This window comes from Eleutherodactylus coqui, chromosome 6 (assembly GCF_035609145.1).
Source record: "Eleutherodactylus coqui strain aEleCoq1 chromosome 6, aEleCoq1.hap1, whole genome shotgun sequence".
Taxonomy (NCBI): domain Eukaryota; kingdom Metazoa; phylum Chordata; class Amphibia; order Anura; family Eleutherodactylidae; genus Eleutherodactylus; species Eleutherodactylus coqui.
The window spans coordinates 152,113,391-152,140,602 of record NC_089842.1 but is presented as its reverse complement, the minus strand read 5'-3'; the positions used below and the strand labels follow the sequence as shown (position 1 = coordinate 152,140,602).

At 44.5% G+C, this 27,212-nt stretch overlaps 1 protein-coding gene across 1 annotated transcript; it reads right to left on the bottom strand.

Annotated features, from left to right (window-relative positions):
* Window positions 1-1,510: 1,510 nt before the first annotated feature.
* CGRRF1 (cell growth regulator with ring finger domain 1) lies at window positions 1,511-26,708 on the bottom strand. The gene is made up of 6 exons (XM_066607996.1): window positions 26,561-26,708; window positions 23,083-23,222; window positions 18,300-18,477; window positions 10,083-10,230; window positions 5,111-5,218; window positions 1,511-2,372 (listed from the first exon to the last, which is right to left on the bottom strand). Exons 1-6 carry the CDS (start codon window positions 26,662-26,664, stop codon window positions 2,076-2,078), a joined length of 975 nt encoding a protein of 324 aa, XP_066464093.1. The 5' UTR covers window positions 26,665-26,708; the 3' UTR covers window positions 1,511-2,075.
* Between the last annotated feature and the right edge of the window lie 504 nt (window positions 26,709-27,212).

The following is a 27,212-nucleotide window of genomic DNA, read 5'->3' as shown; positions in this document are numbered from 1 at the left end:
AGAGAATTATTAATTGGATACATGGCTTTGTGGATTCAATTCCCACTCACTTTGATTCTGCTTAAGTGGAGAGCGCTGCTTGGTAGTTCCGTTTAGCGAGAACATCACATCGCTGCACACACGTTTTTCATGTGTATGAAAAATTACATGTTTTGATACAATGAAAAAAATATTGCACTTGCATGCAGATCGCATTTACATGCGAGTGTGTTGCAATTTTTTTTATGCACCCATAGGAATGAATGGGCTATATTGCGCAAAAAAAAGGACATATTACAATTGGGCTCTAGCTGTGAGAAAAATCGACAATGTTTATAAACATATAGAAAATAATGGGTAATTTTCTCATGCAAGTTCCATCCATATCGCAATTGGAGAGAATTTGCTCAAGAAAACCGTCCGTGTAAATAAAGCCTTAGTGACAGTGAAGCTACTTTGTCCATGAGATGTGACCATACAGACCATTAGCTACTCCTCACTGCTGAAAGTTTTTTTTTATATTAAAAGGGTTAAATCCTTTGAATATTATAAACGGAGTCATCAATAATTAGGTCCTCCAGTCATCCTCATTTGGCATGAATATTCATTATATACTGATTAATTTCTTAATATATTTTTATAGTGTGCAGATTTGAGAACATAGACATAATTGATAAAAATCAAGTTGTTTGGAGTCACCAATATGTAAAGCTTACTGAATGCTGTTTTATTATAAAGCTTAAAGGGATTTTCCAGAGAAATACTACTGATGAGCCATCCTCAGGATAGGTCTTGAATAGTTGATCGGCTGGGGTCCGCTGCTCGGGACCCCAGCTGATTAGGCTCCCGCTGTCAGCGACGCTACCACCAGGGCTACGGAACAGAAGCTGCACCTGCAATTACACGCACCAGCCAGTACCCAGGAGTCGGAGTAGCTCCTTCCACTCCGTACTCCTGTGTGTAGCAGCACTGACAGGAGATGCCCAATCAGCTGGCCGGGGTCCTGAGCGGCGGACCCAATCAATTACCATATATACTCGAGTATAAGCCTAGTTTTTCAGCACATTTTTTTATGCTGAAAAAGCCCCCCTCAGCTTATACTCGAGTGAGGTAAAAAAAACAAAACAACAATACTCACCTCCCAGCTGGTGTCTGTGTCCCCGTCGCGATGGTCTCCCCGGCGGTGCGGCAAGCTGCTTGAGAATTCTCCCCACTGTCATCTCCCTGCTCAGCTTTGAATTCCCCCGCCGTCAGCGCTGTGTAGGTAAGCGCTGTGATTGGATCGAGCGTCAGCCAATCACAGCTGGCACGCGATCGTTCACAGCTATTCAGTGGATGACATCACTGAATGGCTGTGACTGGTTTATCGAGCGCCGGCTGTGATTGCCTGGCGCTCGATCCAACTACAGCTCTTACTCACACAGTGCTGACGGAGGGGAAATTCAAAGCTGAGCAGGGAGATGGTAGCAGGGAGAATTCTCAAGCAGCTTGCTGCACCGCCGGGAAGACCATCGCACTGGGGACACAGACACCGGCTGGGAGGTGAGTATTGCATTTTTTCTTTACCTAGGATATACTTGAGTATAGCTAGGCTTATACTTGAGTCAATAAGTTTTACCAGTTTTTTGTGGTAAAACTTATTGACTCGGCTTATACTTGGGTCGGCTAATACTCGAGTATATACGGTAACTATTGATGACCTATGTTGAGGACAGGCCATCAGTAATAGTTCCCTGCAAAACCCTTTTAACATATAAACTGTATGCAGTAAGCTCCCCCTAGTGGTGGCTGCAAGCTGCTAGAATTTTAGCATATAACTACAGTATATGGATTTGGATGTCTGTAGCAGAAACACCTCTATCACTATGAAGATATCTGCACAGCATTTTAGAGATCAATTTAAAAATCTCAAAGGACATTCAAGGATAGACATTAATTTTAAGGAATATCTGGTCCTCACATAAGGACATTGATTAGATTAATGATACCCACTGATCAGCCTATAAACCCACAGTCGGAGGGGCACTACGAAGCATGCGCTGAATGTTGGTTGAAGCAGTGCCAGCTTGTAGTAGTAGTATTTTAGTTGCACTTCATTAATCCATTGGTGAGGTCCTGCTACATAGAGGGAAGCTTTCTTGAACAAACTGCCGGCATATTGGGCAATGCTGAAAGCGCATTAAACATCCATCACACAGACACACGTGTCGACACGGTAACAATACCCAATTTATAGTGTCATTCTGACACACAACACAGTCCTTGGCAGTATTCTCTTGCATCTCCTCCTCGGATAGTCCCAACTTCTCTAGCAGTTCTTTATCCGTGGATACATCCTCTGTCACAGCCTCTGTCGACTTTGCTGCATTATCACTCACGGACATATAAAGTTGCTGGAAGAAAAAAAATATATGAACCCAATTAAGAATAACAGTCATAAAGTATGGCTAGTCAGTATAATCATACTCTTTAGGGCTCATTCACACAGGCGTTTTGTCACCGCAGGCGTTTTCCCCATGCATAACACATGCTGAATGGAGACAATGAAAGTCTATGGACGTTCATTCTTCCATTCACACCTGCGTTGGAGCTGCGAGGGGACACTGCGTATAATACGCAGCGCGCTCTATTTTTCTGCGTTTCATACCCAGCCCTTGAAGAGCTCCGTATTGAAACGCTACCACCTTGCACGGCCTGCGAGAGTGCAGTGTTTAGTACGGAGCCCCGCTCTGCACATAGCGAGGAATAAAAAAAAAAAAAAGTCACACTGCGCATGTCTGTGACGTTATAGTCCTCGGCATGCGCAGTGCCTATCGCAGCCCATACGCGATCTCTGCCAGCTCTTTTGCTGACACCGCGTAGGGGCTGCGATGAGTACAACGCTGTGAGACTCGCAGCATTGTACTCATACGGCTGTGTGAAAGAGCCCTAAAAGAAATGTGCAGGATTTGAAAAAAATGTTTAAGTTTTTTTCTGATAAAGAAATACAACCCAAGTGAAGTGCAGAGCCATCTTAGGGCTTCCTCACACTGGCGATCGCCATATTACCGCCAGAAAATCAAGGCAAAATCGTGACCTTTTTCTCCGCGATTTTTGAATGTCAAACGCTGCTTTCTCTCGCAAAAACATCACTGCCACTTGCAATTTTCTCTTGCGTTTTTATTGCACTACTTTGCAGAGATTTTTTAGGTTCAAAAGTCAATAGGACTTTCTATTATTAACGCATTGCATAAAAATTGCAAGTTTGTGCATTGCGATGCAATAAAAAAAAGAGGCTCCATAGGGAAACATGGGAGATAAAAAAAAAATTAAATCGCAGATAGCTAGCGCATACTGCGATTTTTTTTTTTTTATTCTCGCAACATCGCATGAGTGAAGACATCACTAATGTGAGGGAAACCATTGAAAATCATTGGTTTCATAATTTTGCGTTTTCACTCTTATGGCCAGTGTGAAGGCACCCTTAAAAAGATTAAAATAGACATATCACCAGGTCCTGATGGCATACACCCCTGGGTTCTCAGGGAATTAAGTAATGTGATAGACAGACTCTTGTTTCTTATATTTAAGGACTCTATAGTGACAGGGTCTATTTCACTGGATTAATGCATCGCTAATGTGGTGCCAATATTCAAAAAGAGGTCAATAAGCAAAGCTGGAAACTACAGGCTGGTAAGTCTTACTTCTATTGTGGGTAAAATGTTTGAAGGGTTTCTAAGAGATGCTATCCTTAAGGACCTCAAGGAAAATAGCTGTATAACTCCAAATCAGCATGGGTTTATAAGATGTGGCTCCTGTCAAACCAACCTGATCAGCTTCTACGAGGAGGTAAGATCTAGACTGGACCGGGGAGAGTTACTGGATCTTGTGTATCTGGATTTTTGCAAAGCGTTTGATACTGGGCCGTTGGTATATAAAATGATCATGCTTGGTCTGGGGAGAATGTGTGTAAGTGGGTAAGTAACTGGTCCGTTATAGGAAGCAGAGGGGTTTTATAAATGGTACATACTCTGATTGGGTCACCGTTACTAGTGGGGTACCACAAGGGTCGGTTTTGGGCCCTATTCTTTGCAGATGATACAAAACTATGTAAAAAAATTAACACAAGACAGGACTCAAGGACATTGCAAGAGGATCTGCATAAGTTGGGCAGAAAAATGGCAAATGAGATTTAACACTGATAAATGTAAAGTTCTGCACATGGGCAGAGGAAATACATGTCACCATTACACACTAAATGGGAAACCACTGGGTAACACTGACATGGAAAAGGACTTGGGGATGTTAGTTAACTGTAGTCTTAACTGGAGCAACCAGTGCAAGGCAAATGGGATCAAGGTGGGCATCAAAAGAAGTCTAGGGGAACATGACGAGAAAATTGTTGTTCCTCTTTACAAGCCACTGGTCAGACCATACATAGAATATTGTGTACAGTTTTGGGCACCGATACTCAAGAAGGATATATCAGAGCTTGAGTGGGTACAAAGGCGGGCAACTTAATAAATGGAATGGGCAGAATACACTACCCAGAGAGGTTAATAAAACTGGGATTATTTAGTTTAGAAAAGAGATGGCTGAGGGGCGACCTAATAACGATGTATAAATATATCAGGGGACAATGCAGAGATTTCTTCCTTAATCTATTTATACCCAGGACTGTAACAAGGGGGTATCCTCTGCGTCTAGAGGAAAGAAGGAAACTACATTAACATAGAAGGGGATTCTTTACTGTAAGAGCAGTGAGACTCTAGAACCCTCTGCCTGAGGACGTGGTAATGGCAAATTCGAAAAAAAAGAGTTCAAGAGGGGCCTGGACATTTTCTTTAGTGATACAATATTATGTTATAATCATTAATAACTTCAAAACGGTCAGTGATCCGGAGATTATTCTGATTGGAGTCAGGAATGAATCTTTCCCCTTAAATGGAGAAAATTGGCGTCTACCTCATTGGTTTGGTTTTTTTTGCCTTCCTCTGGATGAACATGAGGGTTAATAGGCTGAACTGGATGGACATATGTCTTTTTCCGGCCTTCTATACTATGATCTTATGAAAGAATGCAACCCCCATCCAGAGGCTGTCCGGTATTACTTCTCATCCCCATTCAAGTGAATAGCTCGTAAAGTCTTTACCTTAAGGTCATAGAATTGACCTTGTATGGTCAGTAGATACTGGTACATTATCCGGCAAGGCATCCTGTAACTTCTGTCTGGAATATGAATGATGGTGAGCATGGACACCTATTAAGAGAAGACTTCAGTGTAAATCCAAACAAATATACATTGGGGGACATGGCTCAAAAGGGGGACACAATCATGGTTACAAAATGTAAAGTTGTAACCACTGTAGAAAACCAATGTACGCCAACTGTAACACAGGGAAGGGACAACCTGCATGCAACTTCCAACTGTCTCATTCCAGTGCATCCTTTTAAAAGTACTAATATATATGGAAATTCCATGGCCAGAATTGTATATGTAGTAATGGAACCTAGTAGGACTAAGTCAGTCTCACATTGTGCTGCCATCGCTTATCTGCTAGTGTGGCCGAAGTTGGGCGCTGCCATCCTGCACGCCATGCCTCCCTGGTGTTAGCCGATAGAGCATGTTCCCACCCCTTCACTTAAAGAGCCAGTGCACACACCCTAAACATGTCCCCCAACAATCCCCATCCAGGTCCCACTTCATGAGGGATTCTGCCCACAAGTAGGATGCCTACTCAGTTTGTTTTCTCTAGCCATTGTGACAAAGCCCCTTTTTATGTATTTTGGTTCTGACCCTTAACACTATTCCTGACAATTTTGAGTTCTGTGCTCCCTGACCTTAGCTCTATATTCTGGACTTCGTTACTGCCCTGACCATATGCCTGGATCTCATTATTGCCCCTGTGTCTCCGGCCCTGACTAAAGCCTGTTTTCTGGATATGCATCTGTTCCCACTATCAGGACCTGCACTTTGGACCACTGCAACATCAGCAATACAAGTATTGGCTTGGGGACCCTACAGCGAAGACCAAATCCTGGGTGGAGGAGTCCAGATTGAAAATTGGGGTTTCCCAGGTGCTGCCTGCTCAAATAGCCCAAAGTCAAACCGGTATGTAGCAGGGCAGATCTACATCTGTCTGCCCAACAGCCAGAATAGTTGTCAACCACTGGATTCAACAAAGCAGATATCTTGAAATATAGTTTGCATGTAAAACCGAATGTTTAAATTTACCGACAAGAAGCAGAGACCTTGACAAAAAGACGAAATTGAAAAGTTTATCATAAGTTGCAAAACTTTTCAGAATATAATGATTAAAGAGGCTGTGCCACAAAATAATGGATAGGAAATAACTAAATGTTGAGGGTCTGACTGCTGAGACCCACTCCGGTCAAGAGAACAGGGGTTCTGAAAGTCCATTTAGAATGCAGTGGTGGTCAAACCTGTGCATTGTGGCAAAATTAATTTCAATAGGACCGCTGGACAAGCACTCGGATATCTCCTGCAGCCCATTACAAGGAATGGAGTGGCAGTGTGCAGGTGTATCCAGCGCTCTGGTTATTCAGGGATCATCAAGAACACCATTCTTGTGATTAGTGTGGGTCCCACTGATCAGATAACTATTCCCTATCCTGTGAAAAACAGTCTAGAGTACGATATTGTGCAACCCCTATGTAAGGGCCACAACAATTATTGTACCAACTACCATCAGCAGTGCAGTAACATTACTGCTCATGAGTCAGGAAAAGTGGAGGCTAAAATACTCCATTTACTGTAACATGGAATATGCCGGTCAGCAAAACAAGGGAAGCTGGAAATCACCTCCATGTGCTATTTAATAGACGGGTAGCTCTACCTAAGCCCCTGTTGACAGTTAGTGAAAAGTTTGTCAGCAGAATGCCAAATTCCACATTTGTCTCCTACAGCTCAGATTTCAAGAACACAAGTTTGAGGTGAGATGGATCGCTCCCTTTTGCTAAAATCATACACACCCGGGGGTCACATGACTGACTGCGATGCATCATGCTGCAACCTATTACATAAAAGTCATGTCCTGGTCTGTTATGTGTGTCCCAATAAAGGCTTATTTACACGGGTGGTAAAAAGTGTGCGAGTTCTGTGTGTTTGTGTGATACACACAACTCGTGCAATGTATTTATTAATTTACATGGGTGTATTCCATCTTGCAGCGATGCTGTGAGACAAATGAGCTGCTGTGCAACTTATCGGAGCTGTTAACCCTTTAAATGCTGCCATCCATTCTGAAAGCGGCATTTAATTGCCCCGACTAATGTTTGGAGGTCCCGTATGGACCCCCATGATGAAAGTTCCTAGGGCTGCCATTGCAGAGTGCCTATGAAGCCATGCCAATGGCATGGCTTGAGAAAATGCCTGTCAGATTGCAGTGTGATGTAATGCTATGGCATTTAGAGATGAGCGAGTATACTCGCTAAGGCACATTACTCGAGCGAGTAGTGCCTTAGCCGAGTATCTCCCCGCTCGTCTCTAAAGATTCGGGGACCGGCGCGGGTGACAAGTGAGTAGCGTTGGGGAGCGGGGGGGGGGGGGGGGGGGAGAGAGGGAGATCTCCGCTCCTCCCCGCTCTCTCCGCCGCTCCCCGATTCTTTAGAGACGAGCGGGGAGATACTCGGCTAAGGCACTACTCGCTCGAGTAATGTGCCTTAGGGAGTATACTCGCTCATCTCTAATGGCATTACATTATACTGCAGTAGCAATCAAAGGATTGCAAGTAGAGTTGAGCGAACGTACTCTGGCGAGCTTGATGCTCGTTCGAGCATTAGCGTACTTGATGGTGCTCGTTACTCGAACGAGCATCAAATCGTGTTCGACCCCGCCCCAGCTTTTGGCCCCTCCCTACCGCGACGCAGCGCGCGTCATTTGAAGATTTTTGGTCTTGCAGGAAGGGGGAGGGATAGGGAGAGGGACCAAGAAAAAAAAATAGCTCGTGACCCTGCGCAGGTTCCACATACAAAAATGCTCGAGTCTCCCATTGTAGTCAATGGGGTTCGTTACTCGAGTAGCGCTCTCGAATTTTACGAAAAGCTCAACTCGAATAACGTGGACCCGAGCATTTGGGTGCTCGCTCATCACTAATTGCAAGTTCTTGTCTCCTCTGGGGACAAAAAAAATAAATAAAAAGTTAAAAATGAAGTTTAAAAAAGTTCTACTTATTATTTTAAAAAGAGTAATAAAAATTAAAAAAAACCCTTTTGCTATATTTATAATAAAAAGAATCTAAATAATAAAACATAATAAAGTAATGCATTACTTATACCGCATGGTGAACGTCGTCAGAAAAAAAAGTAAAGAATGCCAGAATTGTGCTTTTTTTGGTCACCCTGTCTCCGAGTAAAAATGTAATAAAAAACGATCAAAAAGTTGTATTTGCTCCAAAATGGTTCCAATAGAAACTACGGGCCATCCAGAAAAAAATTAGTCTTCGCACAACTTAAAAAAGTTATGGTTGTCAGAAGAAGAAGAAAAAACTAAATATCTTTGAAAAAAAGTAGTATAGCAAAAAATACTATATAAATTTGCAATCGTAGTAATCGTACTGACCCACAGAATATACTTATCATATCATTTTTGTTGCAGTGTGTACGCTGTAGAAACAAGACGACACCCAAAGATGGTGGAATTTTGTTTTTTTTTTCCCATTTCACTCCACTAAGAATTTTTAAAAAGTTTATCAGTACATTATATGGTACATTGTCACGCATGAAAAATACAACTCATCCCGCAAAAAACAAGCCCTTAGACATCTACATTAATGGATAAATAAAAGAGTTATGGTTTTTTAAAATGGGGGAGGAAAACCCAAAAATGAGAAAAACAAATAGCAGCACGTTCTTTCTTATGGCGATATCGCCCATTGTTTTCAATGGGGATGATGGCAGCAGTGCTGGTCCCATTGAAACCAATGGAGGAACTTCACAATCTCCTGCCGCGGCTCTGACAGCTGCAGCAGGGGATTCCGTTGAAAACAGTGGAGAACAGCACAATCTCCTGCAGCGGCTGTGACAGCTGCAGCAGGGGATTTTTTCAGCCCTGTTCCCCTTTTGTACAACAGCCTGGCGGCGGCAGCGCTGGCCCTACTGAAAACAGTGGGAGAGCATGCAATCTCTTGCTGTGGCTGTGACAGCCACAGTGATGAAGGGATTCCCCGCAGGGATGCGAGGCGGATTCCATGTGAAAACACCTCGCATCCAGGGGTTTTCAGAAGGACTGCGAGGTCAATATCCGGCCCGATATCACCCTAGCCAGTGTGCAGGATCCCTTATAGGGATAGTGAACTAGGTTGTCTTCATGAGACACCCGCTTGAAAATAAAAGCTGTTTTCCCAGTTGCATATAAATAATTCTTTCCTTCTATAAAGAATACTTTTGCAACTTTCTCAAACACTTTTTGTTTCAATTCCTCGCTATTTTCAGGATCTCTGCTTGCAGTTAATGAATGGGAACATTCAGATTTTCACCCAGAGGCTGAAAACCAGTACAGACCTAATGCTTCTCACAGCTAACCTTTTGTGATAATTGTATCCAATGAAGACAATCCTTCTGAGCTAACCCAATAAGAATCAGCCTGCCTCGTGTACAGAGAGTGTGCTACAATGTATCAGTGCAGGTAAAATGTATCAGCTGGGGCTGAGGCTGTTTGTTCTGGACTGGATATAATTGTAACCAACCCTCAGAAGTGAGAAGTATTAGGTCTGCATGGGTTTAACACATTAACTGCCATATCCTGCGGATAGGGGATAACTTGTAATCCTAGTATAAGCCTTGGAAACAACAATCTGACAGAATAGCCACTGCTGCTGTGTCCAGATAACAGGTGTGGTATAAAACAAGTATGTCCGTATGACTAGGAAAGACAGGGACTTTCTATAATCCGTTTTGGAAATATGCAAATAATTAGCTTGGAGTCCGGGGCTTCCCTTTGTACCACCATAATGAAATGTGATCTGAGAGCAACAAACCACAACTTACTGATCTTCATCCAGTGAAAACAAGGACAACAACTTAGTGGGAGCAGAGAGGGCACATACATAATCATCAATCATGTGTGTGTGGAAATGGCTATTCATGCACTAGTGCCGACTTACAATAGGGTATAACTCCCGGTCATCCACATCAGACACTGTCAGCAGGGCTATGAGAGGATAACAAGTCCGAGGCACCGGGCCAAAATCTTCTATCTTGTTGTCCTCTGGCAGCTGAATGAATATTTCTTCCTTGCTTTGTTTCTGCACGCTGAATGAGTGTTCAGAAAAATGCTGCGTTCATGATATAAGTGGCAGACGGTGATTAAAGGAGATGTCCCGAGGCAGCAAGTGGGTCTATACACTTCTGTATGGCCATAATAATGCACTTTGTAATGTACATTGTGCATTAATTATGAGCCATACAGAAGTTATAAAAAGTTTTATACTTACCTGCTCCGTTGCTAGCGTCCTCGTCTCCATGGAGCCGACTAATTTTTGGCCTCCGATGGCCAAATTAGCCGCGCTTGCGCAGTCCGGGTCTTCAGCAGTCTTCTATGGAGCCGCTCGTGCCAGAGAGCGGCTCCGTGTAGCTCCGCCCCGTCACGTGCCGATTCCAGCCAATCAGGAGGCTGGAATCGGCAGTGGACCGCACAGAAGAGCTGCGGTCCACGAAGGTAGAAGATCCCGGCGGCCATCTTCAGCAGGTGAGTATGAAGACGCCGGACCGCCGGGATTCAGGTAAGCGCTGTGCGGGTGGTTTTTTTAACCCCTGCATCGGGGTTGTCTCGCGCCGAACGGGGGGGGGGTTAAAAAAAAAAAAAACCCATTTCGGCGCGGGACATCTCCTTTAAGAGGGGGGTCTTACTCACTGGACCACATTGCTGATACAATGAAACAGTGGTTACTGTGCTGCATTGCATGAATTCCTGGTGGCGTAGGGTGCTCCCAGGTTCTTTTTCCTATTAAGGCATAGAGGTTAAAGGGGTTGTCCCGCGATAGCAAGTGGGGTTATACACTTCTGTATGGCCATATTAATGCACTTTGTAATGTACATTGTGCATTAATTATGAGCCATACAGAAGTTATTCACTTACCTGTTCCGTTGCTAGCGTCCCCGTCGCCATGGATCCGTCTAATTTCAGCGTTTAATCGCCCGATTACACGCTCTTGCGCAGTCCGGTCTTCTCCCTGGTGAATGGGGCCGCTCGTGCCGGAGAGCTGGTCCTCGTAGCTCCGCCCCATCACGTGTGCCGATTCCAGCCAATCAGGAGGCTGGAATCGGCAATGGACCGCACAGAGCCCACGGTGCACCATGGGAGAAGACCCGCGGTGCATCGTGGGTGAAGATCCCGGCGGCCATCTTGCTAAGGTAAGAAAGAAGTCGCCGCAGAGCGGGGATTCGGGTAAGTACTAAACTGTTTTTTTTTTTAACCCATCCCTTGTGTTTGTCTCGCGCCGAACGGGGGGCCTATTGAAAAAAAAAAACCCGTTTCGGCGCGGGACAACCCCTTTAAGCATAGGATTTTCTATCATTGGGTAACTTCGCACTTAGCGAAATTTCTATAAGCATTCTGCTGGAAATCCATGATGGCCAAATCCGCACCTAAATACATTGCTATGATGCTGTTAGTACAGGTCAGGAGACCCGCAGTCAGGCCTGAGACGCACGGACGTAAAAGGGCGGCCAAAATACGTCAGCATGTCACCCGCCTTAAGGAAACCTGTCAACAAATATGACTTTTGAACATGGCTTTCAACTGATGTCCTTAACCCCTCCTGCCCCGTGACGTACATGTACATCATGGTTGGGAAGGCCTTTGTGCGAAATGCCGAACATTTATTGCATATGGATGGCATGGGCGCAGAATCTGAGCACGCGCCATCCACCATGGGAGCCATCATGTGAAGGACAGCCAATGTCCAGCTGCAGTAGCGGGGATCGACAAGAACAGTGATTGATCCCTGCCATTAACCCCCTACATGCTGCAATCAATATTGATTGCAGCATGTATGGGTTCACAAAGGTAGGCAGCTCAATTGAAAGGGTGAAATCTGTTGAGGATCCACAACAAAATCTGCACCTACAGTACGGATTTTGACAGGCTTTCCGTTGAAATTGTGATACAGAATTTGATGCAACACTTTCCACTACCTGGGAATATACCCTATTGGTTGGGGGGGAAAAAAAACGTGTTCTACAAGAAAACACCAAATATTGTCACAAATGTTTATATTGACGGAATCCTCCACGTCTGAATATTACAATTATTATATGGATGGGCCACTTAATAAAATGCTGGATTTTGGCAGCCAGGATAGAAGAGTCTGGTTTCCCCTCCACTCCCTTTACATGACTCTTAAGTCAATTCCCAACGCCCTTGTTTTTGAGCAATTCATTTCCTCTGCAGAGGGGTGTCCTGCACTGGTTCCAGCCAAGCAGTAGAAAAGGGGATGAAACCTGTCATTATTGGGCCCCATAGCAGTCTCTATGGTACATACTCCTATGCTCATCAGCACTTTCTCTGTCCAGTTTCTCCATGAATTCGCTGCTGTTCCTCCCAAAGTACAGTCACTGTTGAGTCATAATCATACGCTCAGCAGTCATCAACCAAATAATGAGGCTGCAAATGCTAATAGGACACAAACTACAGGAAATAGGGCAGAAGACGGAGGTTCACTCCATTCTTCAGTGCTTTACTGTGATACTGTAAAAAATCCTGATAAAAGGATAGGAAACAGTGGGCACACATATACTGCTGAACCTGTGATAAGCAGAAAAACATAATAACGATGTTAGACAAGAGGATTGACAATCAAGAATACAAATCGGATAGACCTATATCCTGGTATTCTCCCTACAGACATTTATAGCATAAGCAGCCACCTCTCCACTGGCAATGGATACCCAGGCACCCCTTTCTTAAAGAGATATTCCAAGGCTTTTTATTTTTTCTATTGATGACCAACAGGTCATCAATAGATGATTGACAGGGAGACGCTGTTCAGTATCCTTGCCAATCAGCTGATTTCTGGGGCCGTTAGTACGGTCAGCACAGGAAGCCGACTGCATTGACCCAGCCTGGGTTGGTAGTGCAGGCGCAGCTGCCACTGAATTCAACGCCAGCTGTGCCTACAATACCAACCCAGGCCAATGTGCTGTGGTCAGTAGTTCCTGCACTGATCACAGTGACTGCAGTCCTGGGAATCAGCAGATCAGTGGGGAACTCCGCCAATCATCTATTGATAGGTCATCAATAGAAAAAATGTTAAAAGTCTTGAAATATCCCTTATGAATGAGTTGGGAATCAGGTTGTTAGATCCCTGCAGCCAGATAGTAATGGGAAATGACATTAAACATTTTAATACGCCCTGGGGGAAATGTACTAAGCCAGCATTTTTGATTTTAGATGGCAGGCTTGGTATGATTTCCCCTGGCTCACGGCGTGCTGAATACATGAAAAAGTGCAGGCCTCTTCATGTATTCAGGGCATCGCAGCACCTCTGTGTGCTTTCCCAGAAATGCAAGCCAGATCTGGCCTGGCGTACATTTCCGGTATAATTTACACCACTTTCTGGTATAAATTATATATACATCTGTCAGTCTGGAGTGGCTACACCACCTAGGACAATCTACTCACTTTTCAAAAATGTGGTGGGGCTCAACGTCAAACGGGAAGAAGTCCAAAAAAAATTCGCGCAAATATCCTTTTGCGCAAAAATGTGCGACTTTTCTTATGCAAGAAGACAGAGCAAAATCTTTTGCAGATGTGTTCCCCTGAGTTTTCTTCATCACTTCCAAGATGGTTCACAACACAATGCAATGCTGAGACTGGATACAATTGTAGCATACTATCACATTATGTTTGCATATTTTTAGTTCTGAAATGTAACTAATCCCTTTGATTCCTAATAATACTCACCGCAGTAAGCTATACTTTTAGGCCACCTGTCCACGGGCGTGATTTCGCCGGCAGTAAATCGCCGGCCAATCACGCCGTCTGAAGCTTTCCATAGCGTTCTCAGATAGGCTGACCGCGGAGATTCGTCTGCTGGCTCCTGCTACCGGGCGGCGGCTCCCGCGGCGGAGATTTGCCGCGGGACTTCACAACACCTGTGGACAGGGGGACTTATCCTTTCTACACAACCTCCTATGATATAAACATATCAGGATCACTAATTTATCTCCAATCCTGTTAGATTGTTAGGGACCTTTCACACGGGACAAAATTATGGTATAGAATGTATCCAAATCCACAGGTCTAACAGCAGAGTTTGATGCAGAATTGCAGTCAGGTTTTAAGCCATTTCCAATTCCACATACAAAATCTGCACGGAGCCTGTGGATTCTGGTGGAATGTACCACAGTTTGCAGTGCGTCATACAACCTATTTCAGCCCACGTGGAAGGATCTCTTAAGGCCCATTTACACCAGCCGATGATCGCTAAAAGATCGCTCAAACGACAGTTTGAGTGACAGCTTTGCGCGATCATTTTGCATAAACTATAAGTAGCTACTCAGCTACTTAAGAGCATCTAATCGTGTAAATGAAGCCTTAGCTGAAAGCAGTTAATAGCCTTAGGCCTCTTATCTGCATTCAGCTGCTTTGTTCTCCCAACGGGAAACAATGCTATCATCACTCCCCGTGGAGAACTCCTGATAAGGCCAAATGACGATTTTTAGGTTGGCCTGAATTTAACAATCAGTCCATCGTGCACGATGGGCACGCATTTAGACGCAACGATGATCGCTCAAACGATCGCTTTTTAGTGATTTTTGAGCGATCATTGTAAATGGGCCTTTACAATGTATCGGTACAGGAACAATGTATCAGTTCGGAGTCCAGATAATATTGTAGACTGGGGAAAATTTTAGCAAACTCTCAGCTGTGCGGAGTATTAGGTTTGTACTGGCTTCCTAGATGACAACATTCCCATGTACTAAGAGCTAACAGAAGTCTAAAAAACTGAGAAATTGAAGAAATGATTATAAGAAATTCGCTTCACATTTCAGCTCTGTTCACATCAATGTTATAGATACCGTTTTCCTGCTACATTGTGGGAACATAAAAATGGAATCAACCGGCTTAACAGCACTGAATGGACCCCAATATGGACTATACTGCTGTCTTGTCTACCATCCAACTGTCCGTCAATGTCCCACAGTGTGCTGCGCTATTTCATCCAGGATTTCGAGTAAATTAGTGTGATCAGAACCTCTGATGTGAACATAGTCTTACTGACAGTAAAGAGAGATGCTGAACAATATGAGGAAATGAGATGTAAAATAATTTTCATAGTTGCAGAACTTTTCATGATACAAAGAATAAGCTTAATTTACATAAAACAAGTAGAGGTATATCTGTATCTGAGGTATGGTGCATAAAGTACAGGTCATTCTACTGAAAGCTTTACCTCTACTGCAATTTTAATTCACACATCTGCACAAGTGTTGCCTAATGCATGTATGGGATATACAGTATTACTCAGCAGTCTAACACCACCACCTAGTGGCCACACTATAGAACAGCTGAAATCTTAATGGGAATCTGTCACCATCTTTTTGCAGCCCTCACTGAGCGCAGCATAAGGTAGTGACAGGCTCGCTGCTTGCAGGGATAGGTTTGTTCTATTTATCTCTGCAGTAGTTTGGGAAAAAACTGCATTTTATTAGAAGCAACAACACATAGAACTAGTCCTCAATATTCACGAGCTGCAGCTAGTCCCGGACATCCCACCATCTGCCCACCGATTGACAGCGGTCTGTCCATGCACAGTACTAGGCAGACAGCTGCCATTCAGTGACTAGACGGTAAGGTGAGCAGGGCTAGCTCATGAATATCGAGGACTTCTTCCTGTAGTCATCTGTCTGGCTGCTAATAAAATGTAAATTTCTCCCAAACTATTGCACGGATCCATACAGCAGAGATGTCCCAACAATCAGTGTAAGGCCGCCTTCACATGGGTATCAAAATTGCACAAGATTTGTGAGTTGTGAGACACATATATATGAACCCCATTCTTTTGAAAGGGTTAATACACCTGAGCGTTGTTTTCCCACATATGCAAATAAGGGAGATGGAATAAATCCTCCACAGTGCCACCTACTGAAAGGCATATTACCCAGAGGAGCGTGCGTGGCCATTTGAGTCTCCTCACTTATTTATAGTATATAGTTGCTCTCCCTAAGGAGAAAAGAGCGTTTCTGACCCGTTTTCCCACATGGCACAGCGATGTGATGAAATTCGGGATCCACCCTCTAGCCCCGCCCACTCTCTTAGCTAGAGAAGTATCACAATGATAACCCCTCTAACCCTGCAGGTTCTCAAGCCACACCCTTGCTCTTGGTGAAGCTCTGGGGAAACCCTTTAGCCCCGCCCCCAATCTCTCCAAATATGAGGAGGTATGTAAGAGATCCCCTGTTGCTCCGCTCTCCTCTCTCTCCTTTCTATGGGGATTCCTAGGCTGCTTCGTGATCTCTTCCCATTGATTTCAATGGGGCCGGCGCTGCTGACACCAGCCCCATTGACAACAATGGGCAATATTGAAGATTTTTCTTATCGCTGCGAGGCTTGAGTGAAGACATCGCAAATGAGAATAGAACCTTTGAAAATCATTGGTCTCATAATCATGCGTCTTCACTCACTCTCAGATTTTGCCCATCATCACTCCCAGGACCTTCTCTGAATTTCATGCTGCCCAGTGATAAAAGCTGTTCTGGAGGCCTAACATCTCACTGCTGTAGTGAGCGACTTCTACCTACTTATTATATAAGTAGTATCTATAGAATAGATAGGTTTGTAGTGGCTTACTTTGTAAGTAAGCCACTACAAACCTATCTGCGGCCTCAAGAGGTGTTGTTTTGGCCCCTACCTACTGCCAAGTTCTAGAAGCCTGGCTTAGAGCTTGTTCTGGTGATTTCTGATATAGGACTCCATCATAGGAACAAAAAAACTAAAATAATGGCATGCTAGAGCCATCATATGACAGCCACCAACAGCAACGGGCAGAAGCTAATGACTATAATGGGCTTTGTTGTGTTTCTGTCATTTTACTGGAAGAAACAGCACTAAATATTCTATTTTAGGCCTCATGTCCACGGGGAAAGTCAGGCCCGCTATGGATTCTCCATGGAGAATCCGTAGCGGGTCCCTCCTGCCCCGCGGACATGAGGCTGAAAATAAGAATAAACTCACCTGCAGCGGTCCGTGTCTTCCTTCCTTCGCGGCCGGATCTTCTTTCTTCGGCCCGGCGGATGTGCTCGGCACGCCGGCTGCGTGCCGCGCGCATCCGCCGGGCCAAAGTAAGAAGTTTCCGGCCGCGAAGGAAGGAAGACCTGCATCGCCCAGAGCAGGTGAGTTTAATTCAGGCGCGGGTTTCCTGCGGATCCGGACGGCTTCCATAGGCTTCAATAGAAGCCTGCGGGAGCTGTCCCCGCGGGAGACCCACACTTAAATGGAGCATGTCCGGATTTTTTCCTGCACGCGGGACCCGCGCCTGACGGGAAAAATTACATTCGCAGGTATTTAACTACCTGCCGATGTCTAATGCATCCCTATGGGGCGCAGATCCGCGTGCAGGAAAGACGCTACGGATTTAAATTGTTAATTTGCCCGTGGACATGAGGCCTTTTTGTGACATTTATGATGGAAATCTTGGATGGATCCTCCAAATAGAAGTGTGAACAAAGCATAACTGTAAAGGCCCATTTACATGGAACGATGATAGCTCAAAATTCACTCAAGTGTCAGTTTGAGTGACAGTTTTGAGCGATCGCCTTTGCATAACTCTAAGTAACTAATTAGCTACTTAAGAGTTATGCAGGCATAGCGGGATACCGCCGCTATAGCTCTCAGAATAATGCAGCTGTTTTGTATCTGCAAACAGCTGCTTTGTTCTCAGCGCTTTCAGCTGGTGTCCTGCTGAGAACTGCCAGCAGGATACCAGCTAAAAGAATACTATCAGCGCCGCCTGCTGAGAAAATCAGCTTACAGCACTGATAAGACTCATCGCTTTTTTCTAGCTGGCTAGAAGTGAGCAATGAAGGAACAGTGCACGAACAGTGCATGATGGAAGCGCTTTTAGACGCAACAGTTATCGCTCAAAAGACGGCTTTTGAGCAATAATCGTTGTGTCTAAATGGGTTTTAACAACCATCAGAATTGTGAATGCAGCTCTGGAGTGTAATGTAGACTGTAAGTCAGGATCAGTACTAGCTGAGTTATGAAAGTTCACTTAACTTTTATACAGATTAAGTACTGTAAAAAGGTTATTAAAAGTCAACACCATAATCATATTAGTAAAATTGTATTCTGAGCACTTATAGCAGAAAAAGGATACACGTGCTGCTCCTTGTACAGGTATTCACTATACAGGGCGTCCTCCAGTACTCCAGGAGTCTGTATCTGGAAGCAGTAGACATGTTTCTGCAGAGCTTCCTGGACTTTCTGTACGCTGCACCCCCAGTAACAGGAAAGAATACACTTCTCCAGGCAGTGCGGTCTCAATGTAACACCCTCTGGGCAAAGATAGCAAACAAAACGAGATAAGGATCACTGCAGCCCGTACCCCTTATGATACAAACACATAGGAAAGCAGGTGCTGCATCCCTGCCACCATCATCATCTACTGGGCAGCTGGTGCACAAATACCAGACCTTCTAGTAAATGTGAATGACATGGAGGTGCTTCATACTGAAAAAGAAGAAATTACCTAGGAACCATTGGATCGTGTTCTGAAAATGTTATCAAACTGCGATTCTCCCCCACGAGCGGAAAAATTGCAGTTGATTTCCGCTCGTGGGCAGGGGAGAATCATTTAACACAGAATGTCTATGGACAGCCATTGCTGCAGAATTTGCAGCGGGTGTCTGTCCGCGGATTCTGCAGCGATAATCCGTCCGTGGGCATTCGCCCTTAAGCCACTTCCACACAGGCGACAGCGAAATTGCTGCTATGTACACACGATTTTGTAGAGTCAGTGATGCTTTTTTCTTGGGAAAAATGCAGCATGGCGTCACTGCTACGCGTGATTTTCGCGCGTGATAAAATCGATTTTCTAGCGAGAAAGTTAATAGGACTTTTCTTAAGTTTTAAAAAAATGGCATCGCACGAAAATTGCAGGTTTGTGCTATGCAATGCAATAAACAAGCAAGCTCCATGAAGAAACATGGGCTAAAAAAACCCCGCACATTACGGCTGTATAGAGCACGCTGCAATTTTTTAGTCTAGCAATGTAGCAGGCTACCAAACATCGCTCATGTGAAAGAACCCATAGGAAAGCATAGGAGAAATCGCACAAGAAAATCGCCCGTGTGGAAGCGGCCTAATGCAAGTCTTAATTGCTTGATATAAATATATAACTCAGAACTGGCAGCAGCATTTAAAGGGTTAACAGACACGATCAGCTTGAGTGCTGATCATGACTGTTGTGGGCAGGTAGCTGTCTGCTGTCGGAAACAACCAGTACCCATCATGTTTGCAGCAGGATTGGCTCCCACTCCCTACAAGCCCATTAGGAGGTACATGTATGCCCATTAGGAGGTACATGTATGCCCATTAGGATGTATATGTATGCCCATTAACACTGTGTTGGCTGACCATTCTCTATATGCCTGGCATTAGTTTAATTAACTCTGAAAGGATCTTTTAGGTTTCCAGTATTTTTAGGACAACTACAGACTGATCTATATACCTGAAAGCTTGACAGAACAACTGGACGTGTGAACACAGCCTAAGCGTCATCTATATCACTGGCTGCAGCTTTCATCCTGCCCACGCGGACTACAGACTGCTACACAACATTTTCCTGGTTTCTTGTTGCTGAGGTTCTCCTCAGGTTAGTCAGCAGATGTGGATCAGTACTGAGCTCAGCAGCTCTGTCACATCCTCTACTCTACACAGAAGTGGGGGAACCCTGGGGTTTATGATTCTATTACATGACTGATCCCATCATCTGCTAACTTTAGCTTACGTCACATCAGAGGAAACCCTAAGACGACTGGCGTATTGTATGCAACTTCTGCCTTCACCCCTCTACAAGATGGAGAAGAGTGAGAATACCAGGGATTTTTAAACAGCCCCAAAAGACTAGGATTCATATCTGCCAACATATGAAGAAGCACTGCTGAGACATACATGGAAGAAAGAGGAGACCAAGGAAGAAAAGCACTGAGAGGAGAGCCCTGCAAACGTGGATGAAGAAGAGAAAGGCAATAAGGGAGAAAAGAAAATGTCAGGGTGTGATGCTGGGATCTGTTCTACACGGGTTTCCAGCGGTGCAGCCCCACAGGTGGGAGTTAATTCAGCTGGCTGGGTGTGGATTTCTCCAGCCAATCACCACCGGTCTGCTACTCATGTATACCAGCTCCTCTGCTGGGCTTTCCACTGTTCAGTGTGTTAAGTTTAAACAGTGCCATGTTCCTGCGTGTCTGTGCAAGCATGGGGCCATCCCTGTTGTGATTGATCACCCCGCATGCAGGCAGGTTTCATGTGAAGGTTGTCTCATTAGAGTAGGGACCCGCAAAGTAACGAGGACCCATGAAGTGGGCTCGCGGGCTTAAGTATCTTGGCTAAAATACAAACCAATACCTTGAATCATATCTATCTACATCTGTTTATGCGTGCAGGCATGCTTTGTCGTGTTTTGGGTGTTTGTCAGTCAGTGTGTTATATCTGTCCGTGAGTTATGTCCGCTGTTTCCAAATTACGCCAGAGTTTCATCGGTTTGTGAGTGTGAATAACGTAACAGAATGTACATGTCTCAGGTGGGAGGTATGTGTGTCGTTTGGGCCCCTCCTCTGTTTGTGGTATGTCTGTTCTTGAGTGCAGTTTACAGTTTTCCGTGTTCTGTCTAAGTTCCTGAGTTCTTGTGTGAACTAGACTTAACAGAATATACACTTTCTCAGGTTGGAGTGACTAGACGTAACAGAATGGTACCCAAGAAAATGATTAAAACAAAGCTAGACAAAGCAGAGAACAAAGGATTCAGTTTAGATAACAGTAACTAAAGAAGGATATAGAAGGAAGAATTGTACTAAGATAAGAAGCACTGGCGTAACTATAGGGGATGCAGGGGATGCGGTTGCACCTGGGCCCAGGAGCCTTAGGGGGCCCATAAGGCCTCTCTTCTCCATATAGAGAGCCCAGTACTATGAATAAAGTATTATAGTTGGGGGCCCTGTTACAGGTTTTGGATTGGGGTCCAGGAGCTTCAAGTTACACCTCTGCATTAAGGGGTTAAGAGAAGCTGGGGGGCCCCCAAGATAAACTTTTGCACCCAGGCCCATGAGCCTTTAGCTACGCCTCTGATAAGAAGGATATAGAACAAAGGAATGTACTAAGAGAAGAAAGATATAAAGGCAATTATTATATATACTGTGGGTTGGAGATTGAAGATTAGAAGAAGAAGGATAGCGAAGGAGGAACTGTTATACTAGTTACTGTTAACTGCTATACGAGTAGCATAACAGTAATGTCGTATAATAATAGTAGTAGGTATCGTAGGAATAGTAAAAGTTGCAATACTAGTAATGAAATAATAGTAGTAACATTAGTAGTTATAATGAGAGCTTTGATCCAGGGTTCTAGAACTAATCACCTTTTCCCAGAGTCAAGAAAGAATTTTTCTTTCCTCTGTGTCACAAATTGCCAGAATTTGTCCAGGGATTTTTGCCTTCTTCTGAGAAAACTTTAGGCCTCCTGTCCACTGGCGATATTTCACTGCATTATTTACGGCGATAATCCGCACGCGGGTAACGCATAAAATGCTTTCCATAGGATAACTATGGAAAGCGCAGCCCGACGTACAAGAGCGGAAATCCATAGCGGTTTTCTGCTTGCCTAAACAAATCGCAGCACGCCGCAATTTTCCGCAATGGACTTATCATAATGATAGGTTCATTGCAGAAAATTATAGTGACTTTAGTGTTCTCGCACGGCGGAAATCTGCTGTGTTAAAACGCAACTCCCATGGACAGCTGGCCTTAGTGTTAGGGAATTTACTAATAGTTAAGAGAGTAATATTAAAAATAATAACATAATGTGAATAAAACCTACCTTTTCAGACAAGCTGACAACCTACAGAAACCCCTTTCCCTGTACACTGTCCTCTCTATCTGTATTAATTTGTCAGTCTTTTAGTAGATGTGTATGGTTCCTGTTCTATATATGTAATAATACTAGTTATTAGCATTATTTATAGTAGCAGTGTTTCTGGTGGCACAATACCCCACTTATAAGTTAGTATAGTGAATGACATCATCACATGTATCTCATTGAGGGACTTGTGATGACGGTTGGAGTTGGTCAAAATATTGAAGGACCTGTAATGATGTCACTGTCATGTGATCAGGGGCGGAGCTCATAACTCCGGTTATTCAGCTGCTTGCTGAGGTGAAATCCTGTAGGATAGTATATATTCTATATCTCTATATATGCTGTGGGCATAAATACACAAGCCCTAGTAAGTAAAAGCAGCTAATAACGATCAGTCCAATAAGAATTATGCTGCTTTGGCCACAGTACATTGGAGACAGATATAATGCCTACAACATAATGTTAAGACACATAGCAGGTTAGGTAAAAAAAATGAAGACAGCCCCTCTCCTACAGCCAAGAAAGCATCCTAAAATCCCAGATACTACAGAAATGGAATGCCTAACAACAAGCAGTGGATTGCAGAGGGGCTGTACTTCAGCCTTGATTTAAAATGATGACAACTGCAAAAAATGGCCAAATTCAAATCAAAATCGACAATGAGGTTATAGAATGCGTGCAAAAATTCATCCTCCTTGGCTCAAAAATTGGCCAGGCAGGAGAATCTATGGATTTTGTCCATCTTTAGTGCGTTGTTAAATAGAAGGAGGATCGATGCATTTGAGCTGCGGTGCTGGCGAAATCTGCTGCGTATGCCCTGGACGGCGAGAGTAACAAACAGAGAAGTCCTGAATCGTATAAGACCCAATATATCACTGGAGGGGAACATGGCCAGACTCAGGCTCATGTATCTCCTCTTACTTGGTTAACATATTGCACAGACACATCAAGGAATCCCTCTCCATTATGAGTCTTGCCAATGATCACCCCTTCCCTCACCCTTGTCAGGATAGAATTGAATCACTTACTCTCTATAGTAGCAGTATCTGGATTAACTATTTCTAAGCCAAAGGGGTTCCTCACTTCCTTCATCTGCTTCTTACAAATTAAGGTATTTGAAGTAGTTTCATCGGAGTTTCTCAGTATAACAGGAACGTCCAGGCCGCGCCTGCAACAGGAGAAAAATTGTTTAAGCGAATCTTACACAAGGAAATTCCTTTATTTTGGCATCTGATCCTGACAATCTGGAACCTTAATGGAAGTTGTGACTTTTCCTATCAAGGACAAAAAATATTAAGCCCCATTTACACGTTATGATTATTGCTCAAAATTTCCTAAAATGTTGTCTTTTAAGCGATAATGGTTGTGTGTAAATGCGACCATGTTTACGTTTTGGCTGAATGATGATTTTATGTTGAGTTTAAAATCCATAGTTCGGCCAGAAAGCTGATATCAGGGACCGCACGCTGTGATTTTTCATCGGGGCGCTGATAACATTGTTTTCAGCTGCTGTCCCATGGCAAAACAAAGGGGCCGTATGCAGATAAAAGACCACCTGCTGTTATCTGCATACAGCAAAGGGAGCCTCACTTACATGCAAATTAGTGCTCATTAGCAGCTTATGCAAAATGATCACTCAAACTGTCATTCTCCGTATTTTTTAAACGCATTTTGAGCAATCATCTTTGTGTGTAAATGGGGCTTTAGTGTCATCAATCAATCAATCGACTTGGCGTTCAGTTTTTTTTTTTTACAAACCTATAAGGGAATGGTTAGGGCAGGTTAGTAGCCATGATCACCACTGTGGTGAGTACCATTACACTGAATAGGATCTCTTTATAAATTCCCCACCATTTCTCCGTTGCTGCCTGGTTCTTTTTATAAAGTGCCCTTCCAATTGTGATCTCCAGATATGACATACCACATGGAAGGGCACTAATGTACACTAGTGGGTACAGCTGGCAAAGCAAAACCCAGAGAGGATCATGCTTGGATCCTACGAATTAATTAGAAGAGGATTCATGTGCTATACCCTACGGGTGTCATGTGATTGCCTTGGCCAATGTGCATTTGCATCACTACATGCTAGAAGTAACAGTTATCACTAATGAATTGTGCACTTTTCAATACAGAGGAGACCATTGAAAGACGCATACCAAGTGTTGTACACTTCTTTACCATGGGAGCCTGTGGGCAATGTAAGCAACAGTGCAGTATATAGTCATACAGGTGGAAATTTAACTTCAACGCATACGCAGGATGATTGTCTCCTGGCGTATGCGCCAAACATAAATCCGAAGCACGGTTTGAAATCATTCATGAATTAAAAGTATCCTCGCTAGGCCGGCTTCACACGGGTGAGAAAATTGCGCAAGATTTGTGCGTTGCAAGAAACACAAATCTAGCATGAAAATGAAGGCCATTCTTTTAAAAAAGATCTTTTCCCGCATCACGCCGCAATGCAGGAAACACATCGCGGCATGTTCTATCCTTCTGCGTGTTCTCACATCTCCCATTATTCTCCATGGGGCCGGCGGCAGCATCGCACTACGTGCTGGGTACACGCGACACGAGGTCTCCCCCTGGAAATAACTGAAGAAACTTAGCGATCCTCTGCCAGGGCAAGGTGGCTTTGAGAGAGAAGGGAAATGGCATGTTGGTGAGTGTGAAATCAGGCAGTGAATCATGGCCCGATATCGCGCTTGCCCATGTGAAGTTAGCCTTAGGCTGGATTCCCATGAACGTATATCGGCTCGGTTTTCACGCCGAGCCGATATACGTCCTCCTCATCTGCAGAGGGGGGGGGGGGGGAGGATGGAAGAGCCAGGAGCAGTGCTCTGAGCTCCCGCCCCCTCTCTGCCTCCTCTCCGCCCCTCTGCACTATTTGCAATGGGGAGAGGCGGGGCGGGGGCAGGGCTAATTCTTGGAACTTAGCCCCACTCCCGTCCCGCCTCCTTTTATTGCAAATAGTGCAGAAGAGCGGAGAAGAGGCAGAGAGGGGGCGGGAGCTCAGTTCCTGCTCCTGGCTCTTCCATCCTCCCCCCCCCTGCAGATGAGGACACCATATATCGGTTCGGCGCGAAAACCGAGCTGATATACGGTCGTCTGAATCCACCCTTAGGGATTTTACCCACTAGCGTTTTTTTTTTTCATTGCGGTTTTCCCCCCCCTAATGTTAAAATCGCATCGCACAAAAATCGCAAGTTTGCGTTGCTACAATTTTTTTGGGAGCAATGCGATTTTAACATTAGAAAGTCCCATTGACATTTGAAAAAAAAAAAACACAGCGGAAAAAAAAACGCTAGTGGGTAAAAGCCCTTAGTGATAAATAGAACGAAGATAATCAGCACTCGTATCAGGCTCAGCTTTATTACTGGTGGAGATTTATCAAAACTGGTGCAAGGGGATAATGGAGCAGTCACCCATAGCAACCTATTATCTTGCTGCTTTCATTTTGCAAAGGTCTTAAAGGGATTCTCCAGGACCTTTGGGATCCTTAGGATAGGTCATCAATAAATGCATCCCCACTAGAGATGAGCGAGCGTACTCGGTAAGGACAGATACTCGAGCGAGTATCGTCCTTACCGAGTAGCTGCCTGCTCGCCCGCAAAGATTCGGGTGCCGGCGGGGTGGAACGGGGAGAGAGATCTCTCTCTCTCTTCCCCCCGCTCCTTCCTGCTCACTCCCACAACACAGCACTCACCCCCGCCGGCACCCGAATCTTTGCGGGCGAGCAGGCAGGTACTCGGTAAGCACAATACTCGCTCGAGTATCTGTCTTTACCGAGTACGCTCGCTCATCTCTAATCCCCACCAATCATCTGATTCCTGACACAGACAGTACTGGAAGTAGATAGCGCTGTCCATATGGCAGTGGCCTGGTTTGTTACTGCAGGCACAGCTCCCATTGAATTCAATGAAAGCTATGTCTGTAGTATCAAACCGAGCCGCTGCGACAATGACTGTTTCATTAACTTGTTGGAAGTGCAGACTTATGGTTTTTGCTGCATGTGCATTTGCGTAGCTGCCTTCATTGGTTGTGCTGTCCATTCACCCATCTGTCCCAGGTAGTTCAGTGATAGTATATAGCCATGTATCCAGCTTTCCCATTCATAGGGAGGCTTTTTGGCCCAAAGAGAGGTGTCCATAGCACTAAGAACCCATCCATTGAGGTTCGCCTGGACGCAGCAGATGGGCCCACATATTTTGATCAAAATGTGCACTAAGCACCTTGTATTTTTATGCTGTTAGTATAAACAACACTTGTGCAGTTTTATGTAAATATTAAATATGCATGAGAGGGGAACCCACTGATCGGTGGGGATCCCAAGTGGCAGACCCTCTCCGCTCATCTATTAATAACCTAGAGCTGGAATCTGATTGGTTGCTGCTCCACTTGCATCAGTTCTGATATATCTCCTCTGTGTGTGTCTTTAGTCAGCTGCTGGAAAATATAAATACAGGAAACAGATGGCAAGCGATCACAAAGCATTCACTAGTCACTCACCATCCCAGCACTATCCCACAAGTGACTACAAAGCAGATAGACACCACTGTAATGTAGAAGAGAGGAGAATATTCGTATAGGGTGGCCAGGAATATCGCTGGCATAGCAGCACCAAGCAGCCCATCCACAGCATAACAGGAGAAACAAACGCCTTCCTTACTGCTTGTTCCCATCTGAGCCGCCGTAGTCACTAGCTGTCATCCTTCCTGCTTCCCTGATTGGTCAGGAGTAGATGACCTAACGATCACATGGACTAATGTCATGGAATCATAATCGGCCATGTTGGTTTTGGGGCCTGGAGGTATTACCCCTTGTGATGACTAGTTCACAAACCAGACAGCTCCTTGTGGTGAACTATGGGGGATGACTCCAGTGTGAGAGCCCGAAACCCTCCTGCAAATTACACGCTGTAACCCTTCCACTGCTGGAAAGGTGGCCTGTGCTCCTCACACAGCACTGAGGACAGTTAGGAGTTAAAGAGTCATTCAATGTAAACATCCGATGGCCACTGAGCCCTGTAGCAGGTATACACATGTAGCAGGGCTGTGAAGAAGCCCCATTATACACTGAACCACCAAGGGATTTCTGACAGACGACCGCTCAGGGGCCTTCTGCAGTGACAGGAAGAAGGCAGCACGTGTCATTTGTAAGT

Coding starts and splice junctions, on each gene's coding strand:
- CGRRF1 (XM_066607996.1), bottom strand. CDS start 26,664: ATGCCAGCGATATTCCTGGCCACCCTATACGAATATTCTCCTCTCTTC. Junction 23,223..26,560: donor TGTGGGATAGTGCTGGGATG/GTGAGTGACTAG, acceptor CTCCTGTTGCAG/GCGCGGCCTGGACGTTCCTG. Junction 10,231..18,299: donor CTGTACAAGGAGCAGCACGT/GTATCCTTTTTC, acceptor ACACTCATTCAG/CGTGCAGAAACAAAGCAAGG.